This window comes from Benincasa hispida, chromosome 1 (genome assembly GCF_009727055.1).
Source record: "Benincasa hispida cultivar B227 chromosome 1, ASM972705v1, whole genome shotgun sequence".
Classification (NCBI taxonomy): Eukaryota; Viridiplantae; Streptophyta; class Magnoliopsida; order Cucurbitales; family Cucurbitaceae; genus Benincasa; species Benincasa hispida.
Window position 1 is genome coordinate 67,570,291 of NC_052349.1, and position 26,964 is coordinate 67,597,254.

General features: G+C 37.3%; 1 protein-coding gene across 1 annotated transcript in view; it reads right to left on the bottom strand.

Moving 5' to 3' along the window:
* Positions 1-490: 490 nt before the first annotated feature.
* LOC120078705 overlaps positions 491-26,964 on the bottom strand; it is a 53,183-nt gene continuing 26,709 nt past the window's right edge. The window contains exons 2-3 of the mRNA XM_039033003.1: positions 1,090-1,158; positions 491-580 (exon numbers count right to left, since the gene is read on the bottom strand). Of these exons, the coding sequence (XP_038888931.1) occupies positions 491-580; positions 1,090-1,158 (159 nt within the window). The remainder of the gene's footprint in view (positions 581-1,089; positions 1,159-26,964) is intronic.

Here is a 26,964-nt window from a genome sequence, read left to right on the forward strand (position 1 = left end):
GATTATGATTAATGTAACAACCCTAGTTTCCTACTTAATTCTAGGACGCTACTTCATGCATGCATAGGCTTAACCGTACATTTTCTTTTAAACCATCAAATAAAAGCCGAATTTTATTTAATAATGCTCAAATGAGCAAAGATAAGAAAACATAATTAAATGATAATAAATAACTAAAACAAAAAATAAAATAGAATAGAATAAAAATTTACCGTTCGGGATACCCCTAAACCCTACTTTAAAATGAAGGAAATTAAATAGTCAAATAATAAAATTTTTGTATTTTGCATGAAAGTGTAAGACGCCTAACTCCTAAACTAGATTTCAAAACATGATACTAGATGCGGAGGCAGTAAATTGTCCTAATGGCCAGGTCACGGATCTCTCTTGTCATGCGCCAGTCTGTCATTACCCTTACCTGAAAAAAAACAGGGAAAGAAAAGGGTGAGTATAAAGATATACTCAGTAAGCAGCCCACTACTGGGCCCACTCAGTGATCTGTTAGTCTATCCATTGGACCAAAATACACAAGGGCATCATAAACATAGGCATAGGCATAAGGGGCGAACCCAAAGGCATGCTTTCATAAGTAGTGACACAAAGGTCACAAGCGTAAATACAAGTGGTGATCCAAAAAAGACACCGTACATAAGCATAAGGTGTGGGCCTGAAGGCTTACACATGCTATGTGCATAGCCCAATGGTACACTAACAGCCACTAAAATCTCATATGGACATAAACATACAAACATTCAGTACAATCTTAGACATAAGCATGCAATCAAGGCCATGAGTCAGCATCAAACTTTAACATCGCTACCCATACATAAACTTTATCACAGTTTACTCATACATTAAACCTTATCATAGTCTATTCATACATCAACATTAGTGCCCTATCCCCAACCTACTCATGCATCAAACTTTATCACAGTATTCAGTCTACTCTTACATCCAACTTCACACAGTATTCTCATATGTCAACTACAATTACCCATATCAAATTCCATCACAGTTTACCCATAAATGACATAAGAATTTTCAACAGGCTTAACAAGATCTTAGGGTAACCAGCAGTAAACCACTTACCTCAGAATAACGAACTGACCAAAAACGAACCTTGCTTTGCTCAATAACTTCCTTCACGGCCACACGTTCCTGAAACCAATCACAAATTCCATGATGAAGGTTAGCTTAGGCCACAACATCTCAAGAGACATTGTGCTGCCAAACAAGGAACCGACTTACCCCACTAGACAGAATGATTAGAACCACCACGATCCACGGTGACCTGAACCAGTGACAGGCGGATTGAGAGGATGACGTGACTGGAAATGACGCGGCTCGTGACTTCAGTGTTCGGCAGCTTCGTCTACATCGGATCGATAGATAGACTCGCGACTTCAGTGTTTGGCGGCTTCGTCTGCGTCGGGTCGATGGATAGGCTCACGACTTCAGCGTTCGACGGCTTCGTCTGCGTTGGGTCGACGGACAGGGAAGAAAAGAAGGAGAACGATCGGTGATCGTGACTTTGGTTGACGGCGAAGGCGATTGCATAGTGAAGGGAGGGGGGGGGGGGGGGGGAGGGGCGTGCGGCTGGAGGAGGAAAGAAGAAGAAAAAAAGAAAAAAAAGAAAAAAAGAAATCCCCTTATTTTTCTTTGCATGCAGCCCGAGGTCCCCAACCTTTATAACCCTAATTGTCACACCTGCCTCAGCCTACTCTCTGAGCCTGAGAAAGGGTGTGACTGACAGTAGTTATCAAACCTTTTAGTTGACACTTACTGCCTAATAACTCTTGCGGAAATAACTCTGATGCCAATGAACAAATTCAACAATCAACTGATTAAGTAGGCCCATTTAATATTACAACAATATAATGTTTATACAAATCCAAGACTTAACAACAAAGTTTACAATCAACAACACATTAAAACCCTCTGGAAGTGTAACTGTGGCTTGTGGCAGACCTTGACCATAACAGCACCCTGGAACTCCTCACCTTTCGCTACCTGGGGGGGGGGGGGGGTGTAAAACATAAAACATGGAAAAACATGAGCTCTAAAGCCTAGTGAGTGGTACCTTTAGATAAACAAATAACTTTGTCAACAGAAATATAATTTTGGGAAAGCAATGCATAGTCAACAAGAACATTACCACAAGTTCAATATTATTTTCCAGCCAAACTGTTGGACAATCCCCAGCTCAACCGCTGGTTAAAACAATCAATCTCCAGCTTGACCGTTGGTTATCACATAATAAAAACATCCCCAGTTTTACCATTGGTTATCTCTGGCATGATCCTACATTTTCCCCAGTACTTTCACATGTACACTAAAGCAATGTATCAACAATTCCCATGGAAATTTTCCCTGTACCCTATTATCCCGCCAATGTGCACATCGACTATTTTCTACTAGCTATGCTTAGGTAACTTGACTATATTTCCCGCCGGTCGTCACCGACTATCATTTTCCGCCGGTCGAAGCCGACTATATTTTCCCGCCAAGTACCTTTTCAAGCATGCTAACTATATATCCCGGGTACAATTTCAGTTTCCAAAACAAACATACAAGTAATATCTTAACAAGCATAGTAGTCAGATAAACATATATCCCTGATCATGCCAATTTAACATTATCCCCTACATATTTACCTATATATAGAAATTAGATCAACAATACAACACACAATAACCACTCACCTTGGTTGGTTAGGAACTTTCCTTTCTGAAGTTCCTTAGGTTTCCTTGGTTCCCTTTATAACCCTAAATTCTAGTTTCAATTATCAGCTTATATTACTCATAGTTCTAGAACTTATTTTAAGATATTTTCTTCAGAAAAAATGTTCTAAAATGTCTCAGGAAGCTTAAAATAAAATCTTAGCTAAAAAATCTTCATGGTTTGATCGGAATATCAAAATCTTCAAGACTGGCCCAAGCTTACCCGACAGCCTGACCCTTCTGTCTTTTTCTCAATTTCCAGCCCGATCCCTTAGAGCTTCTTCTACGGCAGCCCTACCCTGAAAACTAGACTCTCCTATATTTCAGATGGCTTTAAAATCACTCCAAATGTACGAGTATTCTGGGAGAACTCCTCGTTTAAATTTGATGTTACTTCCTGTCTTTTTTGCCCGACAGCATCTCCCCTCTTGGAACTTCTTGACCAATGCATGGTCTTGCTACCAACGCATGCATTCTTCCATCAACGCATAATCTTCTCCCAATTAGTCCTCACACACTCTTCTTTATGTCCTTTGAAGAAAATTTTAGTTCTCATCTGAAGTCCTTGGCCCTATTTATAGGCGTCCAAGATTGCTCCACGACCGACACCTTCTACTTGGCTGCATGTCCAAGTGTCTTTTCTTCACACCATCAACGCATTCTTACATCAATGCAAGCCAAGGTGTCTTCTTCTCCTTTCATCAACGCATAGCCCTCAACTTTGCATGTATTCTTATGAATCCACCTCTTTTACTTAAGGCTTAAGAATTCCTCCTAATATGCCACATGTCCGGATGACGTCCTTGAATGCATCCATCTTTCATATGCGTGTATCCATCTTACTCAGTCATCGCAAGAGCCAACCACCATGCATCCAACCTAGCTCATCACATGGCCATGGTCCAACATATCCATCGTGCAAGCCATCGTCAAACTTCAATGCATAGCAAGGTTGCACGACACCAATGTATGGCCTCGCTCGGCTGCATCGACGCATAGGCGCTTGGTCGCATCGACTTACCATGACTCGCTTGGCCGCATCGACGCATAGGCACTTGGCACGACCGCTGGCGTCGACGCATAGGTGCTTGGCATGGGCGCTGTGCATTGACACATGCCACCCTCCAGCGCCTGCCTTGCCTCGCGTCCTAGCTTACCCCATGCATCCTCACATGCCCGCGTACCACCTCTATGCATCACCCTCGACTGCCTTCCTTCAACCGCATACCACCCTCCAATGCATCCATTTAGCCTAATGCATTGGTCTAACCTCCAAGGCATGCGTTATTCCCTCTTTAACTTCTCCCTTGGCCCAAGTAATCTCTCCAAGATTTTATGGCCAACGCATGGCAATGCCTAGTCTAACACTTAGTCAATTTTCATCAATTTAAGCTTAACTCAAAGTTACTCAAGGAAAATCTATTCAACACTTAGAAATTTCCTTCACTTCAACACAGGATTTAACTCTCACTTAGTTAATTTCCTTAGCCACCTGTTTAAGTAGGAATAATGGAAATCCGGGTTTCACATTAATTCCCTCTTTCTTTTCCCAAATTAACCAACGATTTCTTTCCTCTTTTTTCTTTTTTTTTTTTTTTTTTTTGTTAAAGTTTGAGGCGTCACAACTAAAATTCACAACATTCACTTCAGGGAATGATGTTATTTCGGTTGGTCGAGATTCATGATTTTCATTAATAACTCGTTATTTTGTTTGGCTATGAGAAGACATTAAATTAATTCAAAACACTGTTTAAAACCTTTCTCTCGATATTGCTACAGTAGGAGCATATTCAAGACATGAAATGAAGAAAATGTCTTATCTAACATATCAACATCGGTAATTTTCTCTCTGCATAATAACAATTTCAAACTCATTTTAATTAATACGAAGTTATAATCACTTACTGATTTGAAATCCTATAGCTTCAAGTTTATCCACCCATAACGAGCCTAGGGAAGAATACTATTTTTTGATGATCATACCTCACTTTCAAATTTTTCCACAAGATACAAGGATTTTTTTATTATAAGATACTCTATTTTCAGTCCCTCATGGAGATGACGACGAAGAAAAATCATAGTTTTTGCTTTGTCTTGACTGGATGTTGTATTTCCTCCTTTAATAGTCCCTCTAAGATTCATAGCATTTAGGTGGATTTCGACATCAAGCACCCATGACAAATAATTATTGTCGTTAATATCAAGGGCGACAAATTCTAATTTTGTGAGATTTTTCATGGCAATACTATCATAAAATATTGTATTTATGTTAGAAATTTAATAGATATTAAATATACAAAATAACATTAAATTTATTAATTATAACGAAGAGAGAAAAACCAACATACCTTTAGGACCTACCTTTAGCGAGAAAAACGATAAGAGTTCATGCTGATAACGTGTTATGAATTTGAGGAGCACAACGGGAACACCAATAGCAATAAAATATAATATTAAAATAAATTAAATATAATAATATAAATATATACAATAAAATTAGTAATAAAAGTAAATAAAATAACAAACTATGGGTTTCTCCACTTTCTCCAAACTTTTGGAATTTATCCAATGTGTGTGTCTTTCAAAACCTACAAAATGCCACTATTTATAAGCAATTTGGCAAGTAGGAGGTGGATTACATGGACATTAATAATGAGTATTTACAAAACACATGAACAACTATAAAACACATGAACAACACTTTGGAAAAATTGGAACATGACATATGGTCAATGGACACTAAGCATGAGCATCTAATGGACATCTATTTTCTATAATATTTATAATAAATTTGACCATTTTTAGAAAGAATTTCTTACGATTTGAACTCCAATACTACTTGATGATTTGCTTGCCCATCAAGTTTTGAAGAAACCCTAATCTTTAAAGGCTGATTAATAGGAAGGATATTGTAACTTTTAAAAAAATATATTAGACAAAATAAGTAGTCTTGAAAATATTTAGTAAAACATGTAACTCTTTTGTCTTTTATGGAATTCATCTTTTCGAGAGATGTATTCACTGCACATGCTAAAAAAACTAATGGGAAGCTAATGAGGTAAATAGATTTTGATAGCAAATGAAATGGTTCATATAAAACATGTCTCTATTCTTACAGCAGTACATGTTTGGCGTATTGGCTGTGGTGATATTTTTTGTTTGTCTACATACCTAGGTACAAACCATGAGTCATAAAAAATTGATTTATTTTTCCCTTTTTATCAAATAATAAAGGGTTGCTTGCATCTAGTCATCACCTTATATATATTTTTTAGAACAAGGAAAAAGTAATTGCAAACATAGAACAAAAATTGGTAAAAGACTAAAAAGTCCATGGCCCATCCACTGTTCGTGCACTTCTTCTTGATGTTTTCAAATTGAAAGCTATCACTGATAGTAGCTATCACTGATAGCAGCTATCAGCGATAGTAACTGATAGCATATTTCTTAAATCGAAAGCTATCGCTGATAGGAACTTTCGATTTGAGAAATGTGCTATATTTAATAGCTTTTGTAGTTTGTTATGATTTTTCTTTTAGAAATTATAGGCAACATAGTGTCTCCACCTTGTTTCATCGTTGATTTCAAAATCGTGGTTATCAATGACATCAATTATAACTTCTAGCACTGATAACATGCTATTAGTGATAGCTTCTATCACTGATATTTTTTTTAAAAAATATAACCTCTATCATGATAACATTCTATTCGTTTGTGATAACATCTATCACTAATGTCTTTCTATCAATAATAGTTTCTGTCACTAATTGCAATAATTATTTATCAATATTCTTGTGCCCCCTAACATACTATCAACCTTAGTTCACACCAAAATTTAAACATTTCCTCTCTCTTCGTCTCCCTCAATCGGGGTCTTTCTCCCTCTACAAATAGTATTGTCGCCGGTGGTCGAACGGACATTTTCTTCTACTAAAAGAAAACACCTCTTTTCCGATGCTAGAAATCGTAGAAATCTGATTAAAAAAAAAACGCGTTGGGAGATCCATTTTCGACAACAAACTAGTAGTTGGGAGTTTGGTCGAGAGAGGAACTCTCGACGTGGAAACATATACCACCTGACGCAGTATATAAAGCGTCGAGAGTTATTGGAACTCCCGACGTTAGTATTGGCATCGTTGGGAGATAATCATTTAAAAAAAATACTTTTCATGGATAGCACTACTCGAAACGGCTTCGGGATCGACGGGTTCAACTTTCTGTCGCCACAACGATTCAGTTCTATGATCTTCAAGAACGACTCTTTTCCTGAAACTCCCAGGTAACTCAGCGATGAGAAAATGGGCAGTGATAGAACTGACCAAGGGTTCGATTCACCAGAAATGTAACTCGACGACGAATCCAAAAAACACCAATAGAATCAGCGGCAGTAGCTTTCATTGGTGAGGTCTACTTGTATTAACACCTCAGAGACGAGCAAAGGCTCAAGATTGTCTCTCTCTCGCTCTGATATCCTAGTGAATCGAGTGCGTGGATGAATGGAAGTGATCATTTAACAAAATATCCTCATCATTTAAAGAAATCAAGTGAAAGTTATAAACCTTCATTAGACGAACGAGCGCGTGGACGAATAGAAGTTGGGTTGGCCGGATGGATGAACGAACATGCGGACGAATGGAAGTTGGGTTGGCTGGACGGATGAATGAGCGTGCGGACAATGATCGTGAAGGAACTCGATTTACAAGAGATCCATGAGTAGAAGCGGATCGTCCAAATTCCATTTTTATTGAAAACATAAATTTACAGCAAACATACAGATTATGCATTCTAAGTAAAATTACAACATGCTTTTTAAACAATAAAAAGGGTTCAAGTAATTATACCTTTGAAGAACACTTCTTCTCGTACAATGCTCGAACAGTAACGAACTCTCCAAACAACAATAAGAACTTGAAGACCCTCTTCAAGAAAATCACGAACCGAAAGGTAGACACAACCATTTAGATTCCTTGGTATATTCCAGGTGAGAACCCAAAAGTTGTGGGCTCGGACTATTTTGATTAGGAATGAGTTTGAGAGTTTTGAAGAGGAAGATGATTGAGGAAGAACTATCGTATAACTTCTGCTGAATCGTGTAGTGTAAAGAGTATATCGTATATTCTCTGCAATTTTGTATAGATTAGTTATGGAAAAATTAAAATCATATTTTATTTATTCCATTTGCCACAAAAACTACTTAACCACCAACTAAGGTGGTTAGAGAGAAAAAGAGATTAATTATCCAAAATAATAAATAATATAAATAAATATGATAACCAACTTATCATATTATATTTATAACCTATAGTTTTAATATTGCATCATATACAATATAAACTATTTAAGGATGCAAGAGACTACGCGATGAAGTGTGACCGATGCCGCACACGGGTAATATTTCATGGAAACATGCGATGTCCATGAACAACATTTTAGAACTGGAATTGTTCAACGTCTGGAGTATTGATTTCATGGGACCATTTCTACCTTCAAATGGTTGCAAGTATATTCTGTTAGCCATCGACTACGTTTCCAAGTGGGTAGAAGCAGTAGCATGCACCGCAAGCGATGCGACAGTAGTCTCCAAATTCTTGAAGAAAAACATTTTCACTCGTTTTGGCATTCTACGTGCCATAATAAGTGACAAAGGCTCCCACTTTTTCAATCACACTGTCAAAGAATTGCTGCGCAAATATAATATCCTCCATAAAGTGGCTATCGCATACCATCCACAGACGAATTGTCAGGTTGAAGTGTCCAACCGGGAGATCAAGCTGATACTGGAGAAGGTAGTAAGGCCTTCACGAAAGGATTGGGCAACAAAGCTGGACGATGCACTGTGGGCATACAGGACCGCCTATAAGATACCTATAGGCATGTCTTCGGATGCGTTGGTGTTTGGTAAATCATGTCATTTACCACTTGAGCTGGAGCACAAAGCGCTGTGGGAGGTGAAAAAGCTTAACTTCGACTTAAAGGTAGTAGGGGAAGCAATAAAACTCCAATTGATCGAGCTGGAGGAATGGAGAATTAACGCATATGAGAACGCAAAGATTTACAAAGAGTGCGCAAAGCGCTGGCACGACAAACAATTATGCGAAAAAAACCTCCAAGTCAGGCAAAAGGTCTTACTATTTAATTCACGGCTACGACTCTTCCCTGGAAAGTTAAAGTCACGTTGGTCCGGACCCTTCATAGTCAGAGAGGTATTCCTGTATGACGCGGTAGATTATCCAATGACGACGGGACCAACATATTCAAAGTTAATGGGCAACGAGTGAAAGTATATCGCAGAGAAGACTGGCATCGCAAGGTCGCCTCCGTAGACCTGAGAAATACAGAAATGATAGAATCATTTTGGATCGGACCAAATACGGGTCTCCAATAGAGAGAGATGAAAGAAGATACACAAGAAATCCAATAGGAGGAAACACTTTTCAATAGAGGAATCGGTATTCTAATGACTTTTGTGGTTCCAGTATAATACAAATGAAAGAAAACAGGGAAAGACATCATAATGCGATACTAATCTTAAAAGAGGGGGATATGGCGAAATCAGTAGACGCTACGGATTTAATTAGATTGAGCCTTGGTATGGAAACCTACTAAGTGATAACTTTCAAATTCAGAGAAACCCTAATTTGATTAAGAATTTCGATTCTTTTTTTTAATAAAATTTAGCCGGAATGAAGAAAAAAATCGAGTAGCCCCTGCGATGGCATGCGACAAAAAATCATATGGGGCGCAAGTCTTTTGGGATATCCTTTTCTTATTGATGATTCATGAACTCTCACTACCTTTATGTTATTTCGTTTTTTCGTTTATCTAAAAAAAAAGGCAGTTTTGTTAACTTTTTTTTTAATTATTATTTGACCCTTTCAATGTTTTTTTTACAGTGATCGAGGTGAACGATTGACGAAGCGCTACATGAAGATGCAACTACTTCATTTCGTCACTGCAATCAAAAGAAAGTGGATTGCCGCAAAGCAGGATGCATCAATATATAATACGGGCGACAATGCAAATTTGGGGGTTGTATCTTTCCTTGACTTTATTCCAAATTTTGCACTATCGCATCGCATTTTAATTTTGAAAATTTTATCACCACATCCTTTTTAGTTGCCGCAATCATTTAACATTGATCAATTTAGTAAGTCACCACATGATTTCTCTTTGCCAATTATGATTTCAATGATGAAACGCATGCTTCTATCTTTTCGTACACACTAGAGTCAACTTAATTTTAGGACAGTCACCTCATGAAATATTTCTAGAAGTTAGTGGTCTGCTAGCTTTCTTTCAAACTGGCCCTTTACGAAATTTCCTAAGAACATCACATGACTTCTTTCAATCTTTTAGCAGTGAGGACATTGTCGCATTTTAAATTTGGGGGTGCGGTACTCATTTTTTGACCTTGCTATTTTTAGCCTTGCTTAAAAAAAAAAATTTAATGTTGCGATTGGATCATACTCGTAGTTGGATGTCCACATGACACACATGGGGGCAAGCCAAAACGAAGGTAGGAATCGTGATCGACACATAAATAAATGATCGCAACTTCGTTGCCAAATGGGCATGAGTTTAGTCTGAGAATGAGCACCTTGCTCGCAGTTGGATGTCCATATGACACACGTGGGGGAAAGCCAAAACGAAAGCGAGGAACTTGAATCAGTGCAAGGTCAGAAAAAAAATAATGTCTAAAATACGCAAGGATAAAAAAAAATCATTTAACACCCCAGTGTAAAAGTTTTTGAAATAAATCATGCGATGTCCTGGAATCTAGTAAAGTCTTTTTGAAGGTTAAACTTACGGTCCCTTAATTTTAGAAATATTTTAAGAAGAGACTTGGATATGAATTAAGGAAATTTTGGTGTATAGGATTTGAATAAGGCGGTCGACTTTCTAAAGGAAATCTTTAGCTTATGGTTGAGGACAAGCATTGTTTAAATTTGGGGGTGTGATAACGGGAAGAAATGCACGTTATTACAGCGCAAAGTTATAAAACAATGCAGGATTGCGTTAATAAAAATATAGAATATTGCATCCAAAAGCATTAAGTTTACAATATTACGATTGCATGTGTCTATCGCATTAAAACAGTTAACTTATGTATTTTTGTGCAGAATATGCATTGACGCAAGGCGGAAAATGCGATCCAAAGAAATCAAAAGCCGAGCACATTAAGAGATTACATTAACGCAAGGCTATGCGATCATTTGCGCTCACGAATATCTGCTCAAGAAGGTTGCCGCATAGAGTCGGCACATNGCAAGGCTATGCGATCATTTGCGCTCACGAATATCTGCTCAAGAAGGTTGCCGCATAGAGTCGGCACATATTGGTCGTTGCATCTAGATGAAAAGCGTAATTAATCAGGATAGGACAGAAAGATGATGACTGTCGATTCCGAATTAAGTTGACAAGCCGTTAACGATTTACTGTAGCAAGTACACTCAACTTTTCAGTGACAAATATTCGGCGCATCAGACAGAGAATTAATGCCATCCCATCAGTGCAATCATAAGAGAGAAAAAGCCTTTCACCTCGAAGCTCTATAAATACCAAAGGCCACCTTCAGTGAAGGAGTTCGTTCAGTTAGATAATTTTCTCCATAGATAGAAGTAGCCTTGTTCGTAGTTTCCATATATTAAGAAGGTGGAGCGAGAGAAGGGAAGAGACGCCGGAAGATCGCTCTGGTCAGCTCGAGAGAGAACCCAGGAGGCATGGAAAAACAGAGAGAGAGCTGACTCTTGCGAGAGCAAGATTATCCTTTGAGCAGAGTTGAGAAGAACAGTGTAAAAGCCTTGGGAAGCAAAAGATTGCTACTAGACTCTTTATTCTTATTCCACATTGTTATTCTGTATTTCAATTATATATCTATAAATAGAACTTGCTTATCTACATCTGTTCACTCTCTTAAAAGCACGCATGAGTAGCTAAATCTATTGAATGGGTTGAGAAGAACTTAGCTAACATGACCTAGGATTTTCATTGCATGCGATCATCTTGTCTTATGTTGCACCCATCACCCCTTTAAAGCCACTCGGGAGAGAGTCTAAAGAAATAACCTAAGACTTGAGAGAGCTAGGTTAGAATCTAGACTCGAGAGAGGAAGATTGGATCTGCATAAGTAAGAGATAGAGACTTACAGATAAGCTCTGTTTGTCAACATGCATCGCATGCACCCTAGAGATAGGTTATGGTATTATGCGGTCACCTTGTATGTGTGAGTGTCAATTGTCATCGCATAGACAAGAATATAGGCTTATGTGTAGGTCCTATAGACATCATCGCATATATTGCATGCGTTCTAAAACTAGAAGCTGTAGCATTTGCATTGAGAGATGATTTGCTATTGTATGTGTGTAGCATGATCGCATAACATGAATGCAATCATAGGAAGTGTTAACTGAACCCCTTCTCAACCCGTTCCCTGCATATTCATCGCATCTTTCGTACCATTAATTCTTTTCTTAACTCCGTCGTATACATTTATATTGTAAACAACAACCCAACAACTCTTTGATTTATTGGTTACCCCAAAGTAATCTAAAAATTATTGTCGCATATTATTTTCCTTAGTCATTGAGTTCGATTTTGGGCTTACCAAGAAACTCAGTAGGATTATACTTGGGTCTTGCTGAGAAAACTTGTTGCACAACGCATTTTCCATCACCACAATTCCTTTCATTATTTCACCGCATAAAATAACGCATCAATATATTTTTGTGGCATTAGATATAACCAATCAAATATACGATGACCCTTCAAAAATTGCTCATAAGTAAAATTGGGTCAAATTACGATTTTGCCCTTGTAGTTACATCTAATTCCTTAAGTACCACTGATTCCTCTAATGAACAATAGATCATAGTCCCACTATGACTAAACCCCTCTCGAGCCAGGAGAAAGTGTGACGCCACATTGTTCAAGACCCAGAATCAGCCCTTTAGGGAGTAATTTATCTATTTACCCCTGCTTTCGGGGAAGGAGTGAATTCCATCTTGTGTAGTTGAGTTTCTAGCTCCCCAATCAGATGAATCCCCAAAATGGTAAGCTTGTTGAGTCGGCGATCTGGCCACTCTCACTCATAAAAATCAAAGGACCGCCCTCATAGGTAGGAGTTCACAACTCACTCAGGATTAAAGCCATGTTACCTATGGTCATTGATAACGGGCAGAAATGCACGTTATCATAGTGCTAAGTTCTTAAACAATGCTGGCTTGGGTTGATAAATTGTGTTAGATTGTGTCCAAAAAGCATTAAGTTTATTACATTGCGTTCGCATGCGTTCATCGCATAGGAAACAGTTGATTTTTGTATTTTTATGCAGAATATGCATTGACGTAAGGTGGAAATTGCGATCATAGGAAATCATTGGTCGAGTGCAGCATTACCGCAAGGATTTGTGGTGATTGTGTTTGCAAACATTTGTTCAATAAGAATAGCCGCAACTTGGTCGGCATAACTTGGTGGGCACATCTGGGTGAAAGGCATAATTAATCGCGATAGGATAAAAAGCTAATGACGGTCGAATCCGAATTAAGCTGACAACCGCTAATGATAACAAGTACATTCAGCTTTTCAGTGACAAATATTTGGTTCATCAGTCAGGGAATTAAAGCCATCCCATCTGTGCTATCATAAGAGAGAATCCGCCTTCACCCCGAAGCTCTATAAATACCAGAGGCATCCTTCAGTAAAGGGGTTACACCAGTTAACGAATTCACCTGTTCACTAACTTAGAAGCTTTAGCCATGTTCATAGTTTACTTTTATTTTTAAAGTGGAGCAAGGGAAGAGTAGAGGCGCCGGAAGATCACTCAGGGAAACTCGAGAGAGAACCCGGGGCGTAAAAGCAGAGAGTGGGCCGACTCTCATGAGAGCGAGATTATCTTTTGAACTCGAGTAGAAAAGACAGTGTACAAGCCTGGGATGCAAGAGATTGCTACCAGGCTCTTTATTCTATCCTTGCATTGTTATTTTGTACTTCATCTTTATATTTATACAATGGAAGTTCTTATTCTACATCTTTTCACTCTCTTAGCACGCATGAATAGCTAAACTTGTCGAATGGGTTGAGAAGAACTAAGCTAACATGACCTAGGATGTTCATTGCTTGCGATTATCTTGTGTTATGCTGTGCCCAACACCCCTTTAGAGCTACACAAGAGAAAGCTTAAAGAAAGAACCTAAGACTTGAGAGAGCTAGGTTAGAAACTAGACTCGAGAGAGCAAGATTAGAATTGCATAAACAAGAGATAGGGACTTAGAGATAAGCTCTGCTTGTTAACCTACATCGCATGCATCCTAGAGATAGGAATGATATTATGTGGTCGCCTTATTTGTGTGTGTGTCATTTTGTCATCGCACAAATAAGAATAGAGGCTTATGTGTAGGTCCTATAGACTTATCACATATATCGCATGTGTTCTAGCCTTAGAAGCCGTGGCATTTGCATCGAGAGGTGGTTTACTGTTGTATATATGTTGCATGATTGCGTAGCATGAACGCATCCTAGGAAGTGTTAGCCAAAACTTTTCTCAACCCGTTCACCGTATACTCATCGCATCTTTCGTTTATTCAACTCTTTTTAAACTCCGCCGCATTTGTTTATTTTTCATTACCGCAAACAAAAACCTCAACAACTATTGATTTATTTGGTTACCGCAAATTTTTCCTAAAAATTACCACCGCAACCTATTTTCCTAAGTCCCTGAGTTCGACCCTGGACTTACCAGGAAACTCAGTGGGGTTTACACTTGGATTCTGCTGAGAAAACTTGAGTGCTCAACGCATTTTCATCATCGCATTTCCTCCACAATTCCACATCATAAAACCACGCATCAAGTTTTTTGCACCGTTGCTAGGGACTTCGACAAAATAGTGTGCTAACGGTGATTTTTCTGATTTCTTTGCAGACTCTCAATCTCTGGCGAATTACGACCCAGAGATTGAGAGAACATTTCGATGCAGATTAAGAGACAACTGCCAATAACAAGAGAGAACACCAATAATGGCGAAGCAACCGAAAGCAAGAGCCGCTAACGCGAATAATATAATGGCCAACCCCATCCTTCTGGCGAATGACCGCAATAGACCCATTCGGGACTATGCGTCGCCTAACCTCTATGATTTCTCTCCAGGAATCATGAGGCCAAAGTTAGATGGATCGAGGTTTGAAATGAAGCTGGTAATGTTGCAGATGATCCAAGCTGCTGAGCAGTTTGGAGGAAGGTGTGGAGAAGACCCGCACCCCCACCTCCGAAGCTTCATAGAAATCTGCAACACTTTTTTGTTCCCGAATATCTCCACCGAGGAAGTTCGACTCACTCTGTTCCCATTTTCCTCATGCGATCAAGCAAGAAAATGGGCATATTCTCTCGAACCGGGGGAGATAACTTCGTGGGAACAGGTGGTAGAAAAGTTTATGAAGAAGTATTTCCCACCAACCGAGAATGCTAGGAGAAGGAAATTAATAACAAATTTTGAATAAGAAGATGACGAATCGTTCAGAGATGCCTGAGTGAGGTTCAAGCAGCTAGTAAGAGATTGTCCACATAATGGCTTACCAGACTGCCTGCAAATGGAGAATTTTTACCAAGGATTGAATCCCTCTTCGCAGACCGCTGCCAATGCGGTAGCTGCTAGTGGTCTGCTAGACAAAACATATGAGAAGGCAAAGAGTATACTTGATTGCATTTTCAAAAATCACGAGGATTGGCAGAAAAGCGATCAGAGATTAAGAATAAAAGATAATGACGCAAACAACGGGGCCATCACATCCTTGCAAAATCAAATAATTGCGATGATGAGTTTGATACAAGGCATCGCAATTAATAACACGGGAGCGAAGAAAGGGCAGGTCATCGCAATTTCTCAAACGACCGCAAGTTGTGTCATTTGTGGAGATGCTCACTCGATGGAAGAATGCCCAGCAAACCCGCAGTCAATATGCTTCATGAGAAATAATCCCTACTTTGATACATACAACCCCGGGTGAAGAAACCACCCAAATTTCGCATGGAAAAATCAACAACAAAGCTTTCAATCTGTGGCACAAAAAGGAGGGTCACCCTGATTTTTCCCACGAAATGACGGTCAGACGAGCAATCAAGCTAGTAGTTCACAACCACCACAATCCTCGTCCTTAGAGAGCTTGTGGAAGCAGTACATTGAGAAAAACGAATCAGTGCTTCAGAATCAAGAAACATCCATTTAGAATCTAGAGATTCAACTAGGACAAACTGCGGGCGAGCTGAAAAATAGACCGCAAGGAGCGTTGCCGAGCTCAACTGAGCTCCCTCACAAAGCTGGGGGTACCGGGAAGGAACAATGTTTAGCAGTCTCCTTGCTAAGCGACAACATGACTGTGGAAGTAGGGGAGGAGCCCATTGCGACCAACTTGAATGCGGTGACAACTGAGGACCCGTTGATCTATAGTTCGGAAAAGCCCAAGAAAATGGACCCTGAAGTTGCGTCCACCCTCAAGCCTCTAGATCTTGAGACAGAAGAAGTCCAACCACCAGTAACTCTGCAAAGACTGAAAGAGAAACAAAATCATGAAGAAAAGATCGCAATAGTGACTGCAGCGCAAAATGTTATGATCCCACCAAAAATAGGTGACCCAGGAATCTTTATGATACCATGCTCCATTGGAGGGGTCTACAGTGGCCAGCGATATGCGATCTTGGGGCAAGCATAAACATAATGCCATTATCAATATTCCAATGATTGAGTATTGGCACACTCATGCCCACGACAGAGACTCTCCTACTTCCGGACAGATTCTAAATACATCCTGAAGGAGAGTTGAAATATGCCGCAATCTCAATTGATAAATTTATCTTGTCGGCAGACTTTCTCATTTTGGATTATAAAACGGATGAAGATGCGCCCATCATATTGGGACGACCTTTCCTTTCGACCGGTCGTGCTCAAATTGATGTGTGCAAGAGGGAGATCGTAATGAACATTCATGGGGAAAAGCTCCGGATTAAGGCAGTCTAGATCCCAGAAGACAAATAAAAGAGAGAAAAGCCACCATGGACGTGAAAAGACCAGCTTAGAATAAGCAGTCCCTGAGTTACGATATAACTCAACCTCATCAGGGACACAATCCTTTTGAATATCCTTTTCCTGCATCATTACTTCATGAACTTTCATCATACTCGTTATTATCTATTATCAAAATTACTTTGTTGTTATTGATTATTTATCCACACAAAAAAAAGAGCGATCGTGTTGAACGATTTCGGTAAAAGAATTTTGTTTTGTTTAAAATCATTTGAACCTTTCTCTATTTTTCTTGTAACAATTGAGGCGCTGGATTGTGGAGGTGTTACACGAAGAAGCAACTTATCTCATTCCATCACGAAAGAAGATAGATCGTAGCAAAGAAGGATGCATCAATACACAATGCGGGCGACAACGCAAATTTGGGGGTTGTATTCTTCCTTCACTTTTTTTTCAAATTTCGCACTACCGCATCGCATTTTAGTTTTAAAATTTTTATCACTGTATCCTCTTTGTTACCGCATCATTCGACATGGATAAATTTAGTAAGTTACCGCATGCTGTCTCTTTGCCAATTATGATTTCAATGATGAAAAACATACTTCTATTTCTTTCGTCTATACTAAAGTCAACTTAATCTTAAGATAGTCACCTCATGAAGTATTTCTAGAAGTTAGGTGTCTGTTAGCTTTCTTTCAAACTCTCTTTACGAAGCTTTCTAAGAACATTGCATGACTTCTTTCAATCTTTTGGCAATGAGGACATTGCTGCATTTTAAATTTGGGGGTGAGGTATTTATTTTCGACCTTGCTATTCTAAGAATTTTTTTTTTTAGAATAACAACTCCACTGTCAACGTAATGGGGAACCCATGTTGATAAGAGTTAAGTTGAAGGCCACTTACCCGTAGTTGGATGTCCGCATGAAACACGTGGGGCCAAGCCAAAACGAAAGTAAGTCGTCAGGATCAACGCATAAATAAATAATTGCAACTCCGCTGCCAAGTAGGTATGAGTTTAGTCTGAGGAAGAACGCATTGCTCGTAGTTGGATGTCTGCATGACACACATGGGGGCAGGCTAAAATGAAGGCAAGGCACTTGGATCAGCACAAGGTCGGAAAAAAAATAATGTCAAGAAATATGCAAGGATAAAATCATTTGGCTCCCCGGTGGAAAAGTTTTCTTTTTAAAATAAATCATGCGATATCCAAGAATTTAGTAAAGTTCTTTTGAAAGTTAAGCTTGTGGTCCGTAGGTCTTAGAAATATTTTAAGAGGAGACTTGAATAAGACTTAAGGAAACTTTGATATATAGGATTTGAACGAAGTATCCTTGAGAAATCTAGGAAAAGAACATTGCGGTCAACTTGCTAAAGGAAATCTTTAGCTTATGCTTGAGGACAAACATTGTTTAAATTTGGGGGTGTGATAACGGGCAGAAATGTATGTTATCATAGTGCTCTTAAACAATGCTGGCTTGCATTGATAAAATGTGTTAGATTGCGTCCAAAAAGCATTAAGTTTATTACATTGCGGTCGCATGCGTTCATCGCATAAGAACAGTTGATTTTTGTATTTTATGCAGAATATGCGTTGACGCAAGGCGGAAATTGTGATAATAGTAAATCATGGTCGAGCATAGCATTACCGCAAGGCTTTACGGTGATTGTGTTTGCAAACATTTACTCAAGAAAGATTGCCGTAACTTGGTCGGTGCAACTTAGTAGGCGCATCTGGGTGAAAGACATAATTAATTGTGATGGGATAAAAAGCTGATGACGGTCCAATCTGAATTAAACTGACAACCGCTAATGATAACAAGTACATTCAGCTTTTTGGTGACAAATATTTGGCGCATCAGTCAGGGAATTAAAGCGATCCCATCTGTGCAATCATAAGAGAGAAGCTGCCTTCACCCAGAAGCTCTATAAATACCAGAGGCATCCTTCAGAAAAGGGGTTCCACCAGTTAACGAATTCATTTGTTCACCAACTTAGGAGCTTTAGCCGTGTTCATAGTTTCCTTTTATTTTTAAGGCGGAGCAAGGGAAGAGTAGAGGCACCGGAAGATCGCTCAGGGCAACTCAAGAGAGAACCCAGGGTGTAAAAGTAGAGAGCGGGCCGACTCTCGCGAGAGCGAGATTATCTTTTGAACACGAGTAGAAAAGCCAGTGTAAAAGCCTGGGACGCAAGAGATTACCACCAGACTCTTTATTCTATCCTTGAATTGTTATTTTGTACTTCATCTTTATATTTATACAATGGAAGTTCTTATTCTACGTCTTTTCACTCTCTTAGCACGCATGAATAGCTAAACTTGTCGAATGGGTTGAGAAGAACTAAGCTAACATGACCTAGGATGTTCATTGCTTGCAATTATCTTGTGTTATGCTGTGCCCAACACCCCTTTAGAGCTACTCGAGAGAGAGTCTAAAGAAAGAACCTGATTAGAACTGCATAAACAAGAGATAGGGACTTAGAGATAAGTTATGTTTATCAACCTGCATCGCATGCATCCTAGAGATAGGAATGATATTATGTGGTCACCTTATTTGTGTGTGTGTCATTTTGTCCTTGCATAAATAAGAATAAAGGCTTATGTGTAGGTCCTATAGACTTATTGCATATATCGCATGCGTTCTACCCTTAGAAGCGGTGGCATTCGCACCGAGAGGTGGTTTACTGTTGTATGCATGTTGCATGATCGTATAGCATGAACGTATCCTAGGAAGTGTTAGTCGAAACTTTTCTCAACCCGTTCACCGCATACTCATCGCATCTTCCATTTATTCAATTCTTTTCAAACTCCGCCACATTTGTTTATTTTTCATTACTGCAAACAACAACCTCAACAACTATTGATTTATTTGGTTATCGCAAAGTTTTCCTAAAAATTACCACCGCAACCTGTTTTCCCAAGTCCCTGAGTTCAACCCTGGACTTACCAGGAAACTCTGTTGGGTTTACACTTGGATTTCGCTGAGAAAACTTGAGTTCTCAACGCATTTTCATCATCACATTTCCTTCACAATTCCACATCATAAAACCACGCATCAGTCATCCTAGTGAAATGAAAGTCTCTATTATGAATGGTGTTATATAGTGAGACTAAACATTTCGTGGTCCGGTCTTATACAAACTTCTTTGTATAGAGTATCTCTGCTCGTTTGTCTAATACGTGAATGATCAGGATCAGATCATTTATAGCACTTTACAACATTTGTAATATCTACAAAGTGGGCCATACTCATAGTGTTACCAGGATAAGGTACCCAGCCTTATCCATATACTACAGACCATTTAGGTTATCACTTAAACATGATCTACGTGTATGTCCCTACATGCATGTTTACGTTACAACAATAACCTTGGATATTAGTTTATTACTTTGTGGTTAATGCAACTAAAATATCACATATTTCATAGACAAAGTGAATAAAATATCAAATATTATTAATAATATACAAGTTTGTTCATACAAGGTTTACGAACTATAGGATCCTACGAGATTTAGGGCATCAACCTCAATAGATCGAACGAAGGATGAAGATTTGGGGAAGCGACAGACGATTTTCGCTGCTGTGCTAGGGTTAAGAAGGGAGAAAATGAGCATATTTTGGGAAGAAGACGAGGGGCTAGAATTTAAATGGGAACTCCTAATGCTCTCCCATAGACCCTCGGGACTTCTACAAGAACTCTCGACACATTAAATAATTCGTCAGGAGTTCTAAAGAACTCCCGACGCTTAACTATGCCCGTCGGGAGTCAGTCCGAACTCCCGACAACCTTCTTACTTCTTCAAGAGATGGTCTCTCTCCCGACGATCGATATTCTGACGGTTATTTTATGCGTCGGGAGAGTCCTTTTTTCTTGTAGTGTTTGCACATGCCATCCACCGCCCATCACTGACACTCCAACACCGTTCGCCAAACGATGTCTTTTTCCATCTCAATCCCTATTTTCTCTCTCTTTGCGTATCTCTCTCTCCATCCACCTCACACACGTTGAGATTAGAAATTAGAGAACTAAGAGAAAATCAGACCCAACAAAAAAAGTAAGAAGGAAACTAACCGTATAGAAGAAGGAAACTAACCGTATAGAAGAAGGAAGAAAGAAAAGGTAAGAAAAGAAGAAAAAGAGAAAGAAGAAAGGAAGGAAAAAAGCGGCGACTAGAAGAAAGAGAATTTATAATATATAAAATTTTATAAACCTAATCGGTTACAATTTGTCATATATTTATTTATTTTGACTAAATTTACTGTTTTGGCACAATTTTCCAATAATAAATGATAATTTCAGTTTTGATAAATTATTAGATTATACTTCAACTTTTTTTTATAAAACATAGCAGTTTATTACCATATTTTTAGAAAATCTAAATTTAAATAAATAATACTAATCGAAACACTTTATCTATTTTTTTTAAACAATTTGTAAATAAATAAACCATGATTATAGTTTCTGATATAGATTTTTTCAAACAATTTTATGATTTTTATTTAGTGGTTAATTTATAGGTTGATTTTGTTTCTTTTATTTTCAAATAATGATAAAACCACATTTTTTTTCTTTTTAATTAAGTAAAAATCATAAAATGACTTGATGTACTAATACAATTATAATATTAAGCAGAAGACTATCTAACAAAATAAAATGAAATAACAGATATTAAATTTAATTCCTAGACTTTTGGACGGTGAAAAAATCAGACTAAGGGTCCATTTGGATTGACATAAAAAAATGATTTTAAAAAATTTATTTTTATTTAAATACTTTTAATAAAAATTGATTAAAATATAATTGAAAAATTGTTTCGAATGGTTGTCAATCACTCTAATTTCTTTCAAAATGACCTATTTTTTAAATGAAACACTTGAAAATGTAATCCAAACACACCTTAAAATAAAATAGAATCTAAAGCATAAGGATCAAAATTGTTAAATTTTTTTTTGACGAAAACTGTATTTTAAACCATAAAAAATTTGATATTATAAATTAAAATTATATTGTAATAAGAAATAATTTGGACAAATAAAAATTTATAAACTAAAATAAAGTAGAATCTAGTCAATAGAGTATAGGGATCTAAATTGTTTAAAAAATCAAAACTTAAATAAGATTAAAATTTAAAGTATCCTTATTCAGAACTAACCCTTCTCTGATGTACCGTTTACTAATATTAGAAAATAAATTGTATCCAAGCTCAACATCTACTCCCCTATTGATTATATTATCGTGAACAAGAATTTTTTCTCGATTATCTCAAGTTAATATTTGTTGAGCCAAATAACTGATCCACTCTTATTATGTCTTTCTCGAAAAGCATGTGAGTTTAATCTTGCGTCAACTGACAATGTCACTGCATAATTAACTAAAAAAAGAACAATATCTCTTTTCTTTACTTTTAATATGCTTTTCACTTCATTTACTGTTTTGTTTTTATTTCCTTTTATTATCAACTAGGTCTTTCTTAGGGATTCAAATGTGTAAATACTCCAAAGAAGGAGAAAAAGTCTGTCATAATGTAAAATAAAAGTAACTATAATTTGCATTTCCATAGCATTGTTTGCTTTTATTGAGTTCGTTTTCTATTATTACTTGCTAAATGTCACAAAGTTCATATTTTGACTATACATTTTTCTATTTTTCTTTAGTAAACAAAGAACTTCGTATGATATTTTGGCCCAAAATGGCCTAAAATGAATAAAATGAACAAACATGTGTCTTTTAACCTTCTTAAGTTAGTTTTTACTATTTTGAATTGCTTTTATAAGCTTTTAGAGAGGTTTTAATTGTTTTTTGGTAGAAAATGGATAGTGACATGCCTACATCGAATGATCATGCGCTCACATTGAAACCCTAATTTTATCAGATTGCGCTTAGTTGTTAACCTGCTGATTTTTCGGTCCACAGCCGTTTTCAACTCTGAAGCTTATTGAAAAATGTTTAGGACATGATTTTCGAGCACTCTTCACCCACTTTGACGTATATAAAGGATTGGAAGTCTCTCTAATCAATACTCAACTCTTTAGAAGAGATCTCACAAGCTACATCCAGAAATTCTTCAAGAACGAGAGTTCCTTTGAAGAACTATAGTTATTAGGTCTTTTCTACCTGTGAGATCGTGTATAGAGAGAGGATTTACCCTTGAAAGTGGTTAAATCCATCTTAGAGAGACATTTAGAGTGAGATTTTGATCCAATGAGTTATTGTTTCTGTTTTTCCAATATTTGTCTTTGTCATTCTTTAGTGTTCTTTTATTTCTTTACTTGTCCATTCTTTGAAAGTTGACATTGTAACTCATGACTTTGACATTAATGAAGATTATTCATTCTTCTCTAGCTATGGGCTATGTAATAACCCGAGTTTAGGAGGAGAATGAATCAATACCATATCTGAATGAGAGGGATCCTGAAGGCATGAAAATATAGTTAAGAAAGACTTAAAAGAATTAACAGTTACTACCTATACCAATAAGGTGCATCTTTCTTTTCGATGGCTTAATCATAGGAACTCCACAGTTAGGCATGCTTAGCTTAGAGCAAACCTATGTTGGGTGATCTCCTGGAAGTTTTCCTAGAATGTATGTGAGTGAGGACAAAGCATGGTGAAAGGACAAGTGTTGGTTTGTGGGGATAGTCTTCAACTTTGGAAGCACAAGAGGATAACGTGTCAGATTGTGGGTGATGCAAGGGAATGCCGGGGAAAATAAGATGTTGAATCTGAATTCCAAATCTTGAGCCTAGGGTGTTACAGAAGTAAGACGTGGTTAGGGGATGAACCAAGCGACTGATAGTGTTGACAATTAAAAAGCGGAAGCAATTAGGATCTTAAACACTCTAATTCTATCAATTTTAGTGATCTAGCAAGCATGGTCTTAATAAACAAAACTTTTTTCTATCTCAAAAACCTAGCTTGCATGTCTAAAACCTCGGCCAATTCAACTGATCCTTGTTTAACTCCTTCATGCAAAATTGATTCCATAGTCATTTGACACCCAACGTGTCAAGACTTAGTGAGAAAATTCCACTATGAAATCTATTTTCCAACTTTAAAACCAATTCTTAAAATTTTGAAATTAAAAAATCAATTTAATTGTTTTTTTAAACAAAAATCAATTTGAAGTCCAATTTAAAAATTGAAAAATTGAAAAAATTAATTCTAATAATTATTTTTTTAATAAAATTAATATCACTTAATTAAATTATTTTAATTAATTAAATTTGATATCTAATATCAATTTATTAAATCACCAATTCCTAAAACATGAATCCCTATTCATGTAATTAATATTTAAATCATATTTAAATATTATCTAATTCTCCAATTTTGTTTAATTCAATAATTAAACATATAATTGTATCATATATGATTACTGTTTCCTTCATTCGAATTTGAATGTTTTAAATTCTCTCATCACGCTATTCTAAGGTTTAGTCCGTTTGTGAACTAGTAAGGGGACCTAATGGACCAACAGATCATGAGCTCCAACGATCTAAGATTAATTGGCTAAACTCTTTAAATCAAATCAATCCACATTCGTTAACTACCGAGTCATTTCACTAAAGCCCAGTAATTGCACTTCCCTCATCGTTGATATATTTCTGTCCACTTGATTTAACCATAATCAGTAAGTCGACCATTCACAGGTTGTTCGTAATAATAGCTGGGTCAAAAGCTGTTTTACCCTAGATGTTACATCTTGCTCATTAAGTCCCACTGATCCTCTAATGAACAATCGGTTTGTGATCCAATCACCAAACCTTCTCGGGCCATGAGAGGGTGGGACCCCTTATTTAAGACCCAGAGTCAGTACTTAAGGGAACAACCTCTCTACTATCTCTTAAAGTGGGTAGGAGTGAGTTCCATCTTGCACCCTATGTCCCTAATTATCTACTCGGTCTTACCCTTAAAATAGTTGGCTTATTGAGCCGGCGTTATTGAGCCATTCTTCATCCATGCAAATCTAAGAATAATCTCGAATAAACAGAAGTTCATAGTCAGCTCAGGATTAAGGTCAGTTACCTAGGTCATCGCTTTGAAATAGTCAGTCCTTAAATAGTAATCGGGATGTAATTCAATAACAATTTTATTGAATAAACCTCAATAACTATTTTATTACAAATAAAATATGTTTAATTTTCCAAACTGCGAGTTTTAGAACATACAACCCAACAAGCTCCTACTTGGACTAAAACTCCAGTGGGTTTACATATATACAAATATATACAATATTGAGTATGAGAGAATAAGTATAATAAACTAGGGCATTAGATACCCAATAATTCTCCCACTTGTCCTAGATTTATCTATCTTGTAGTCCTAGTCCCATTAGGTGACCCTCAAACACTTTAGCTGGAAATGCCATTGTAAAAGGATCAACTAAATTTTCTTTTGAGGCTATCTGCGTGACGATCACGTCTCCTGGTTGTACTATCTTCCTCATGAGATGGTACTTGCATTTGATGTACTTTCTGTGCTTATGGCTTCTTTATTCTTTGGAATTTTCAACTGCCCCACTATTATCATAATAGAGGGTCATTGGCAGATGCATATTTAGAACCACTTCTAAGTCGATCAAGAACTTTCTAAGCCATACTGCCCCCTTGATTGCTTCACATGCAGCTACATACTCCGCTTCCATGGTGGAGTCAGCAATACAACTTTGCTTTATACTTCTCCATACTATAGCTCCTCCATTCAAAGTGAATATTGATCTTGAAGTTGATTTCCTAAAATTCACATCGGTCTGAAAATCAGAAACAATGTATCTAATAAGGATCAAATCCTTAGTTCCATACACGAGCATATGGTCCTTCATTCTCCAAAGATACTTGAGCATATTCTTAACAGCAGTCCAATGATCATATCTAGGATTGGACTGATACCTGTTGACTATTCCAACTACATAGCATATGTCGGGGTGCGTACACAACATGACATACATCAAACTTCCAACTACTGATGCATAGGAATTAGTGTCATAAACTCAACTTCTTGAGGTGTCTTAGGATATCATTCCTTAGACAAATGAATTCCATGTCTGAAAAGTAACATACCTCTATTGGAATTTTACATTTTATATCTAGACAACATCTTATCTATATAAGATGCCTAAGATAATGCTAAGATGCCTGAGATAATGCTAGTGCTCTGTTCTTGCTTTGAACTATTATGATCCTAAGAACATATAATGCATCTCCCAAATCCTTCATTTGGAAATGCAATGCCAACTTAGCATTAGCTAGGAATTCTACTTCATTTCCAATTAGTAGAATATCATTAACATTTAAACCAAAAAAGCAACAATCTTGTTGACAATCTTCTTGTAAACATGAGGTTCATCAACGTTCTGTTCAAAGTCATAAGATTTGATTGCAGTGTCAAATCTCATATTCTAGGATCGAGGTGCTTATTTCAACTCATAAATGGATCTTTTAAGCTTGAAAACCTTTTGTTCTTGACCTTGTTATATAAACTTCTTTGGTTTAGAAATATAGATACTCTATTCAATATAGCCATTTAGAAAGGTTGTCTTGACATCCATTTGCCATATTTCATAATTATAAAAAGCAACAATGGATAAGAGTATTCTAATAGACTTAGAAACTGGAGAAAAGGTTTCTTCATCGTCCATCCTTTCTCTTTGGGTAAACGCTTTTGTCACGAGTCTAGCTTTATAAGTTTGTACCTTACCAGCTTAGACTCATTTTCTTTTGTTGATCCATTTGCATCCAATAAGTTTTACCACTTCTGGTTGATCTACAAGTTTCGAGACTGAGTTGAAGTACACAAACTCCATTTTGAGATTCATGACTTTTATACATTGATCTCTATCCACATTTTTCATTGTCTGTTTAAAAATCAATGGATCCTGATACGTTATTTTATGTGATGAGATAATGGAATGAAATGCGGTGATGGGAATGCGTTGAGCATCAAGTTTTCTCAGCGGAATCTAAGTATAAATCCCACTGAGTTTCCTGGTAAGTCCAGGGTCGGACTCAGGGACTACGGAAAATGGTATGTGGTGATAATTTTCAAGAAGACTTTGTGGTAACCAGTAAATCAAATAGTTGTTTGGGTTGTTGTTTGCGGTATAAAATAAATGTATGCGGCAGATTTGAGAAAAGATCGATTATGCGGTAGATCAGATTTAGTCTACTCATGCGTAATAAACAGAGAGTGAACAGATATAAAGAAGTAAATTCCATTCTATAAGAATAAAGTTTAAG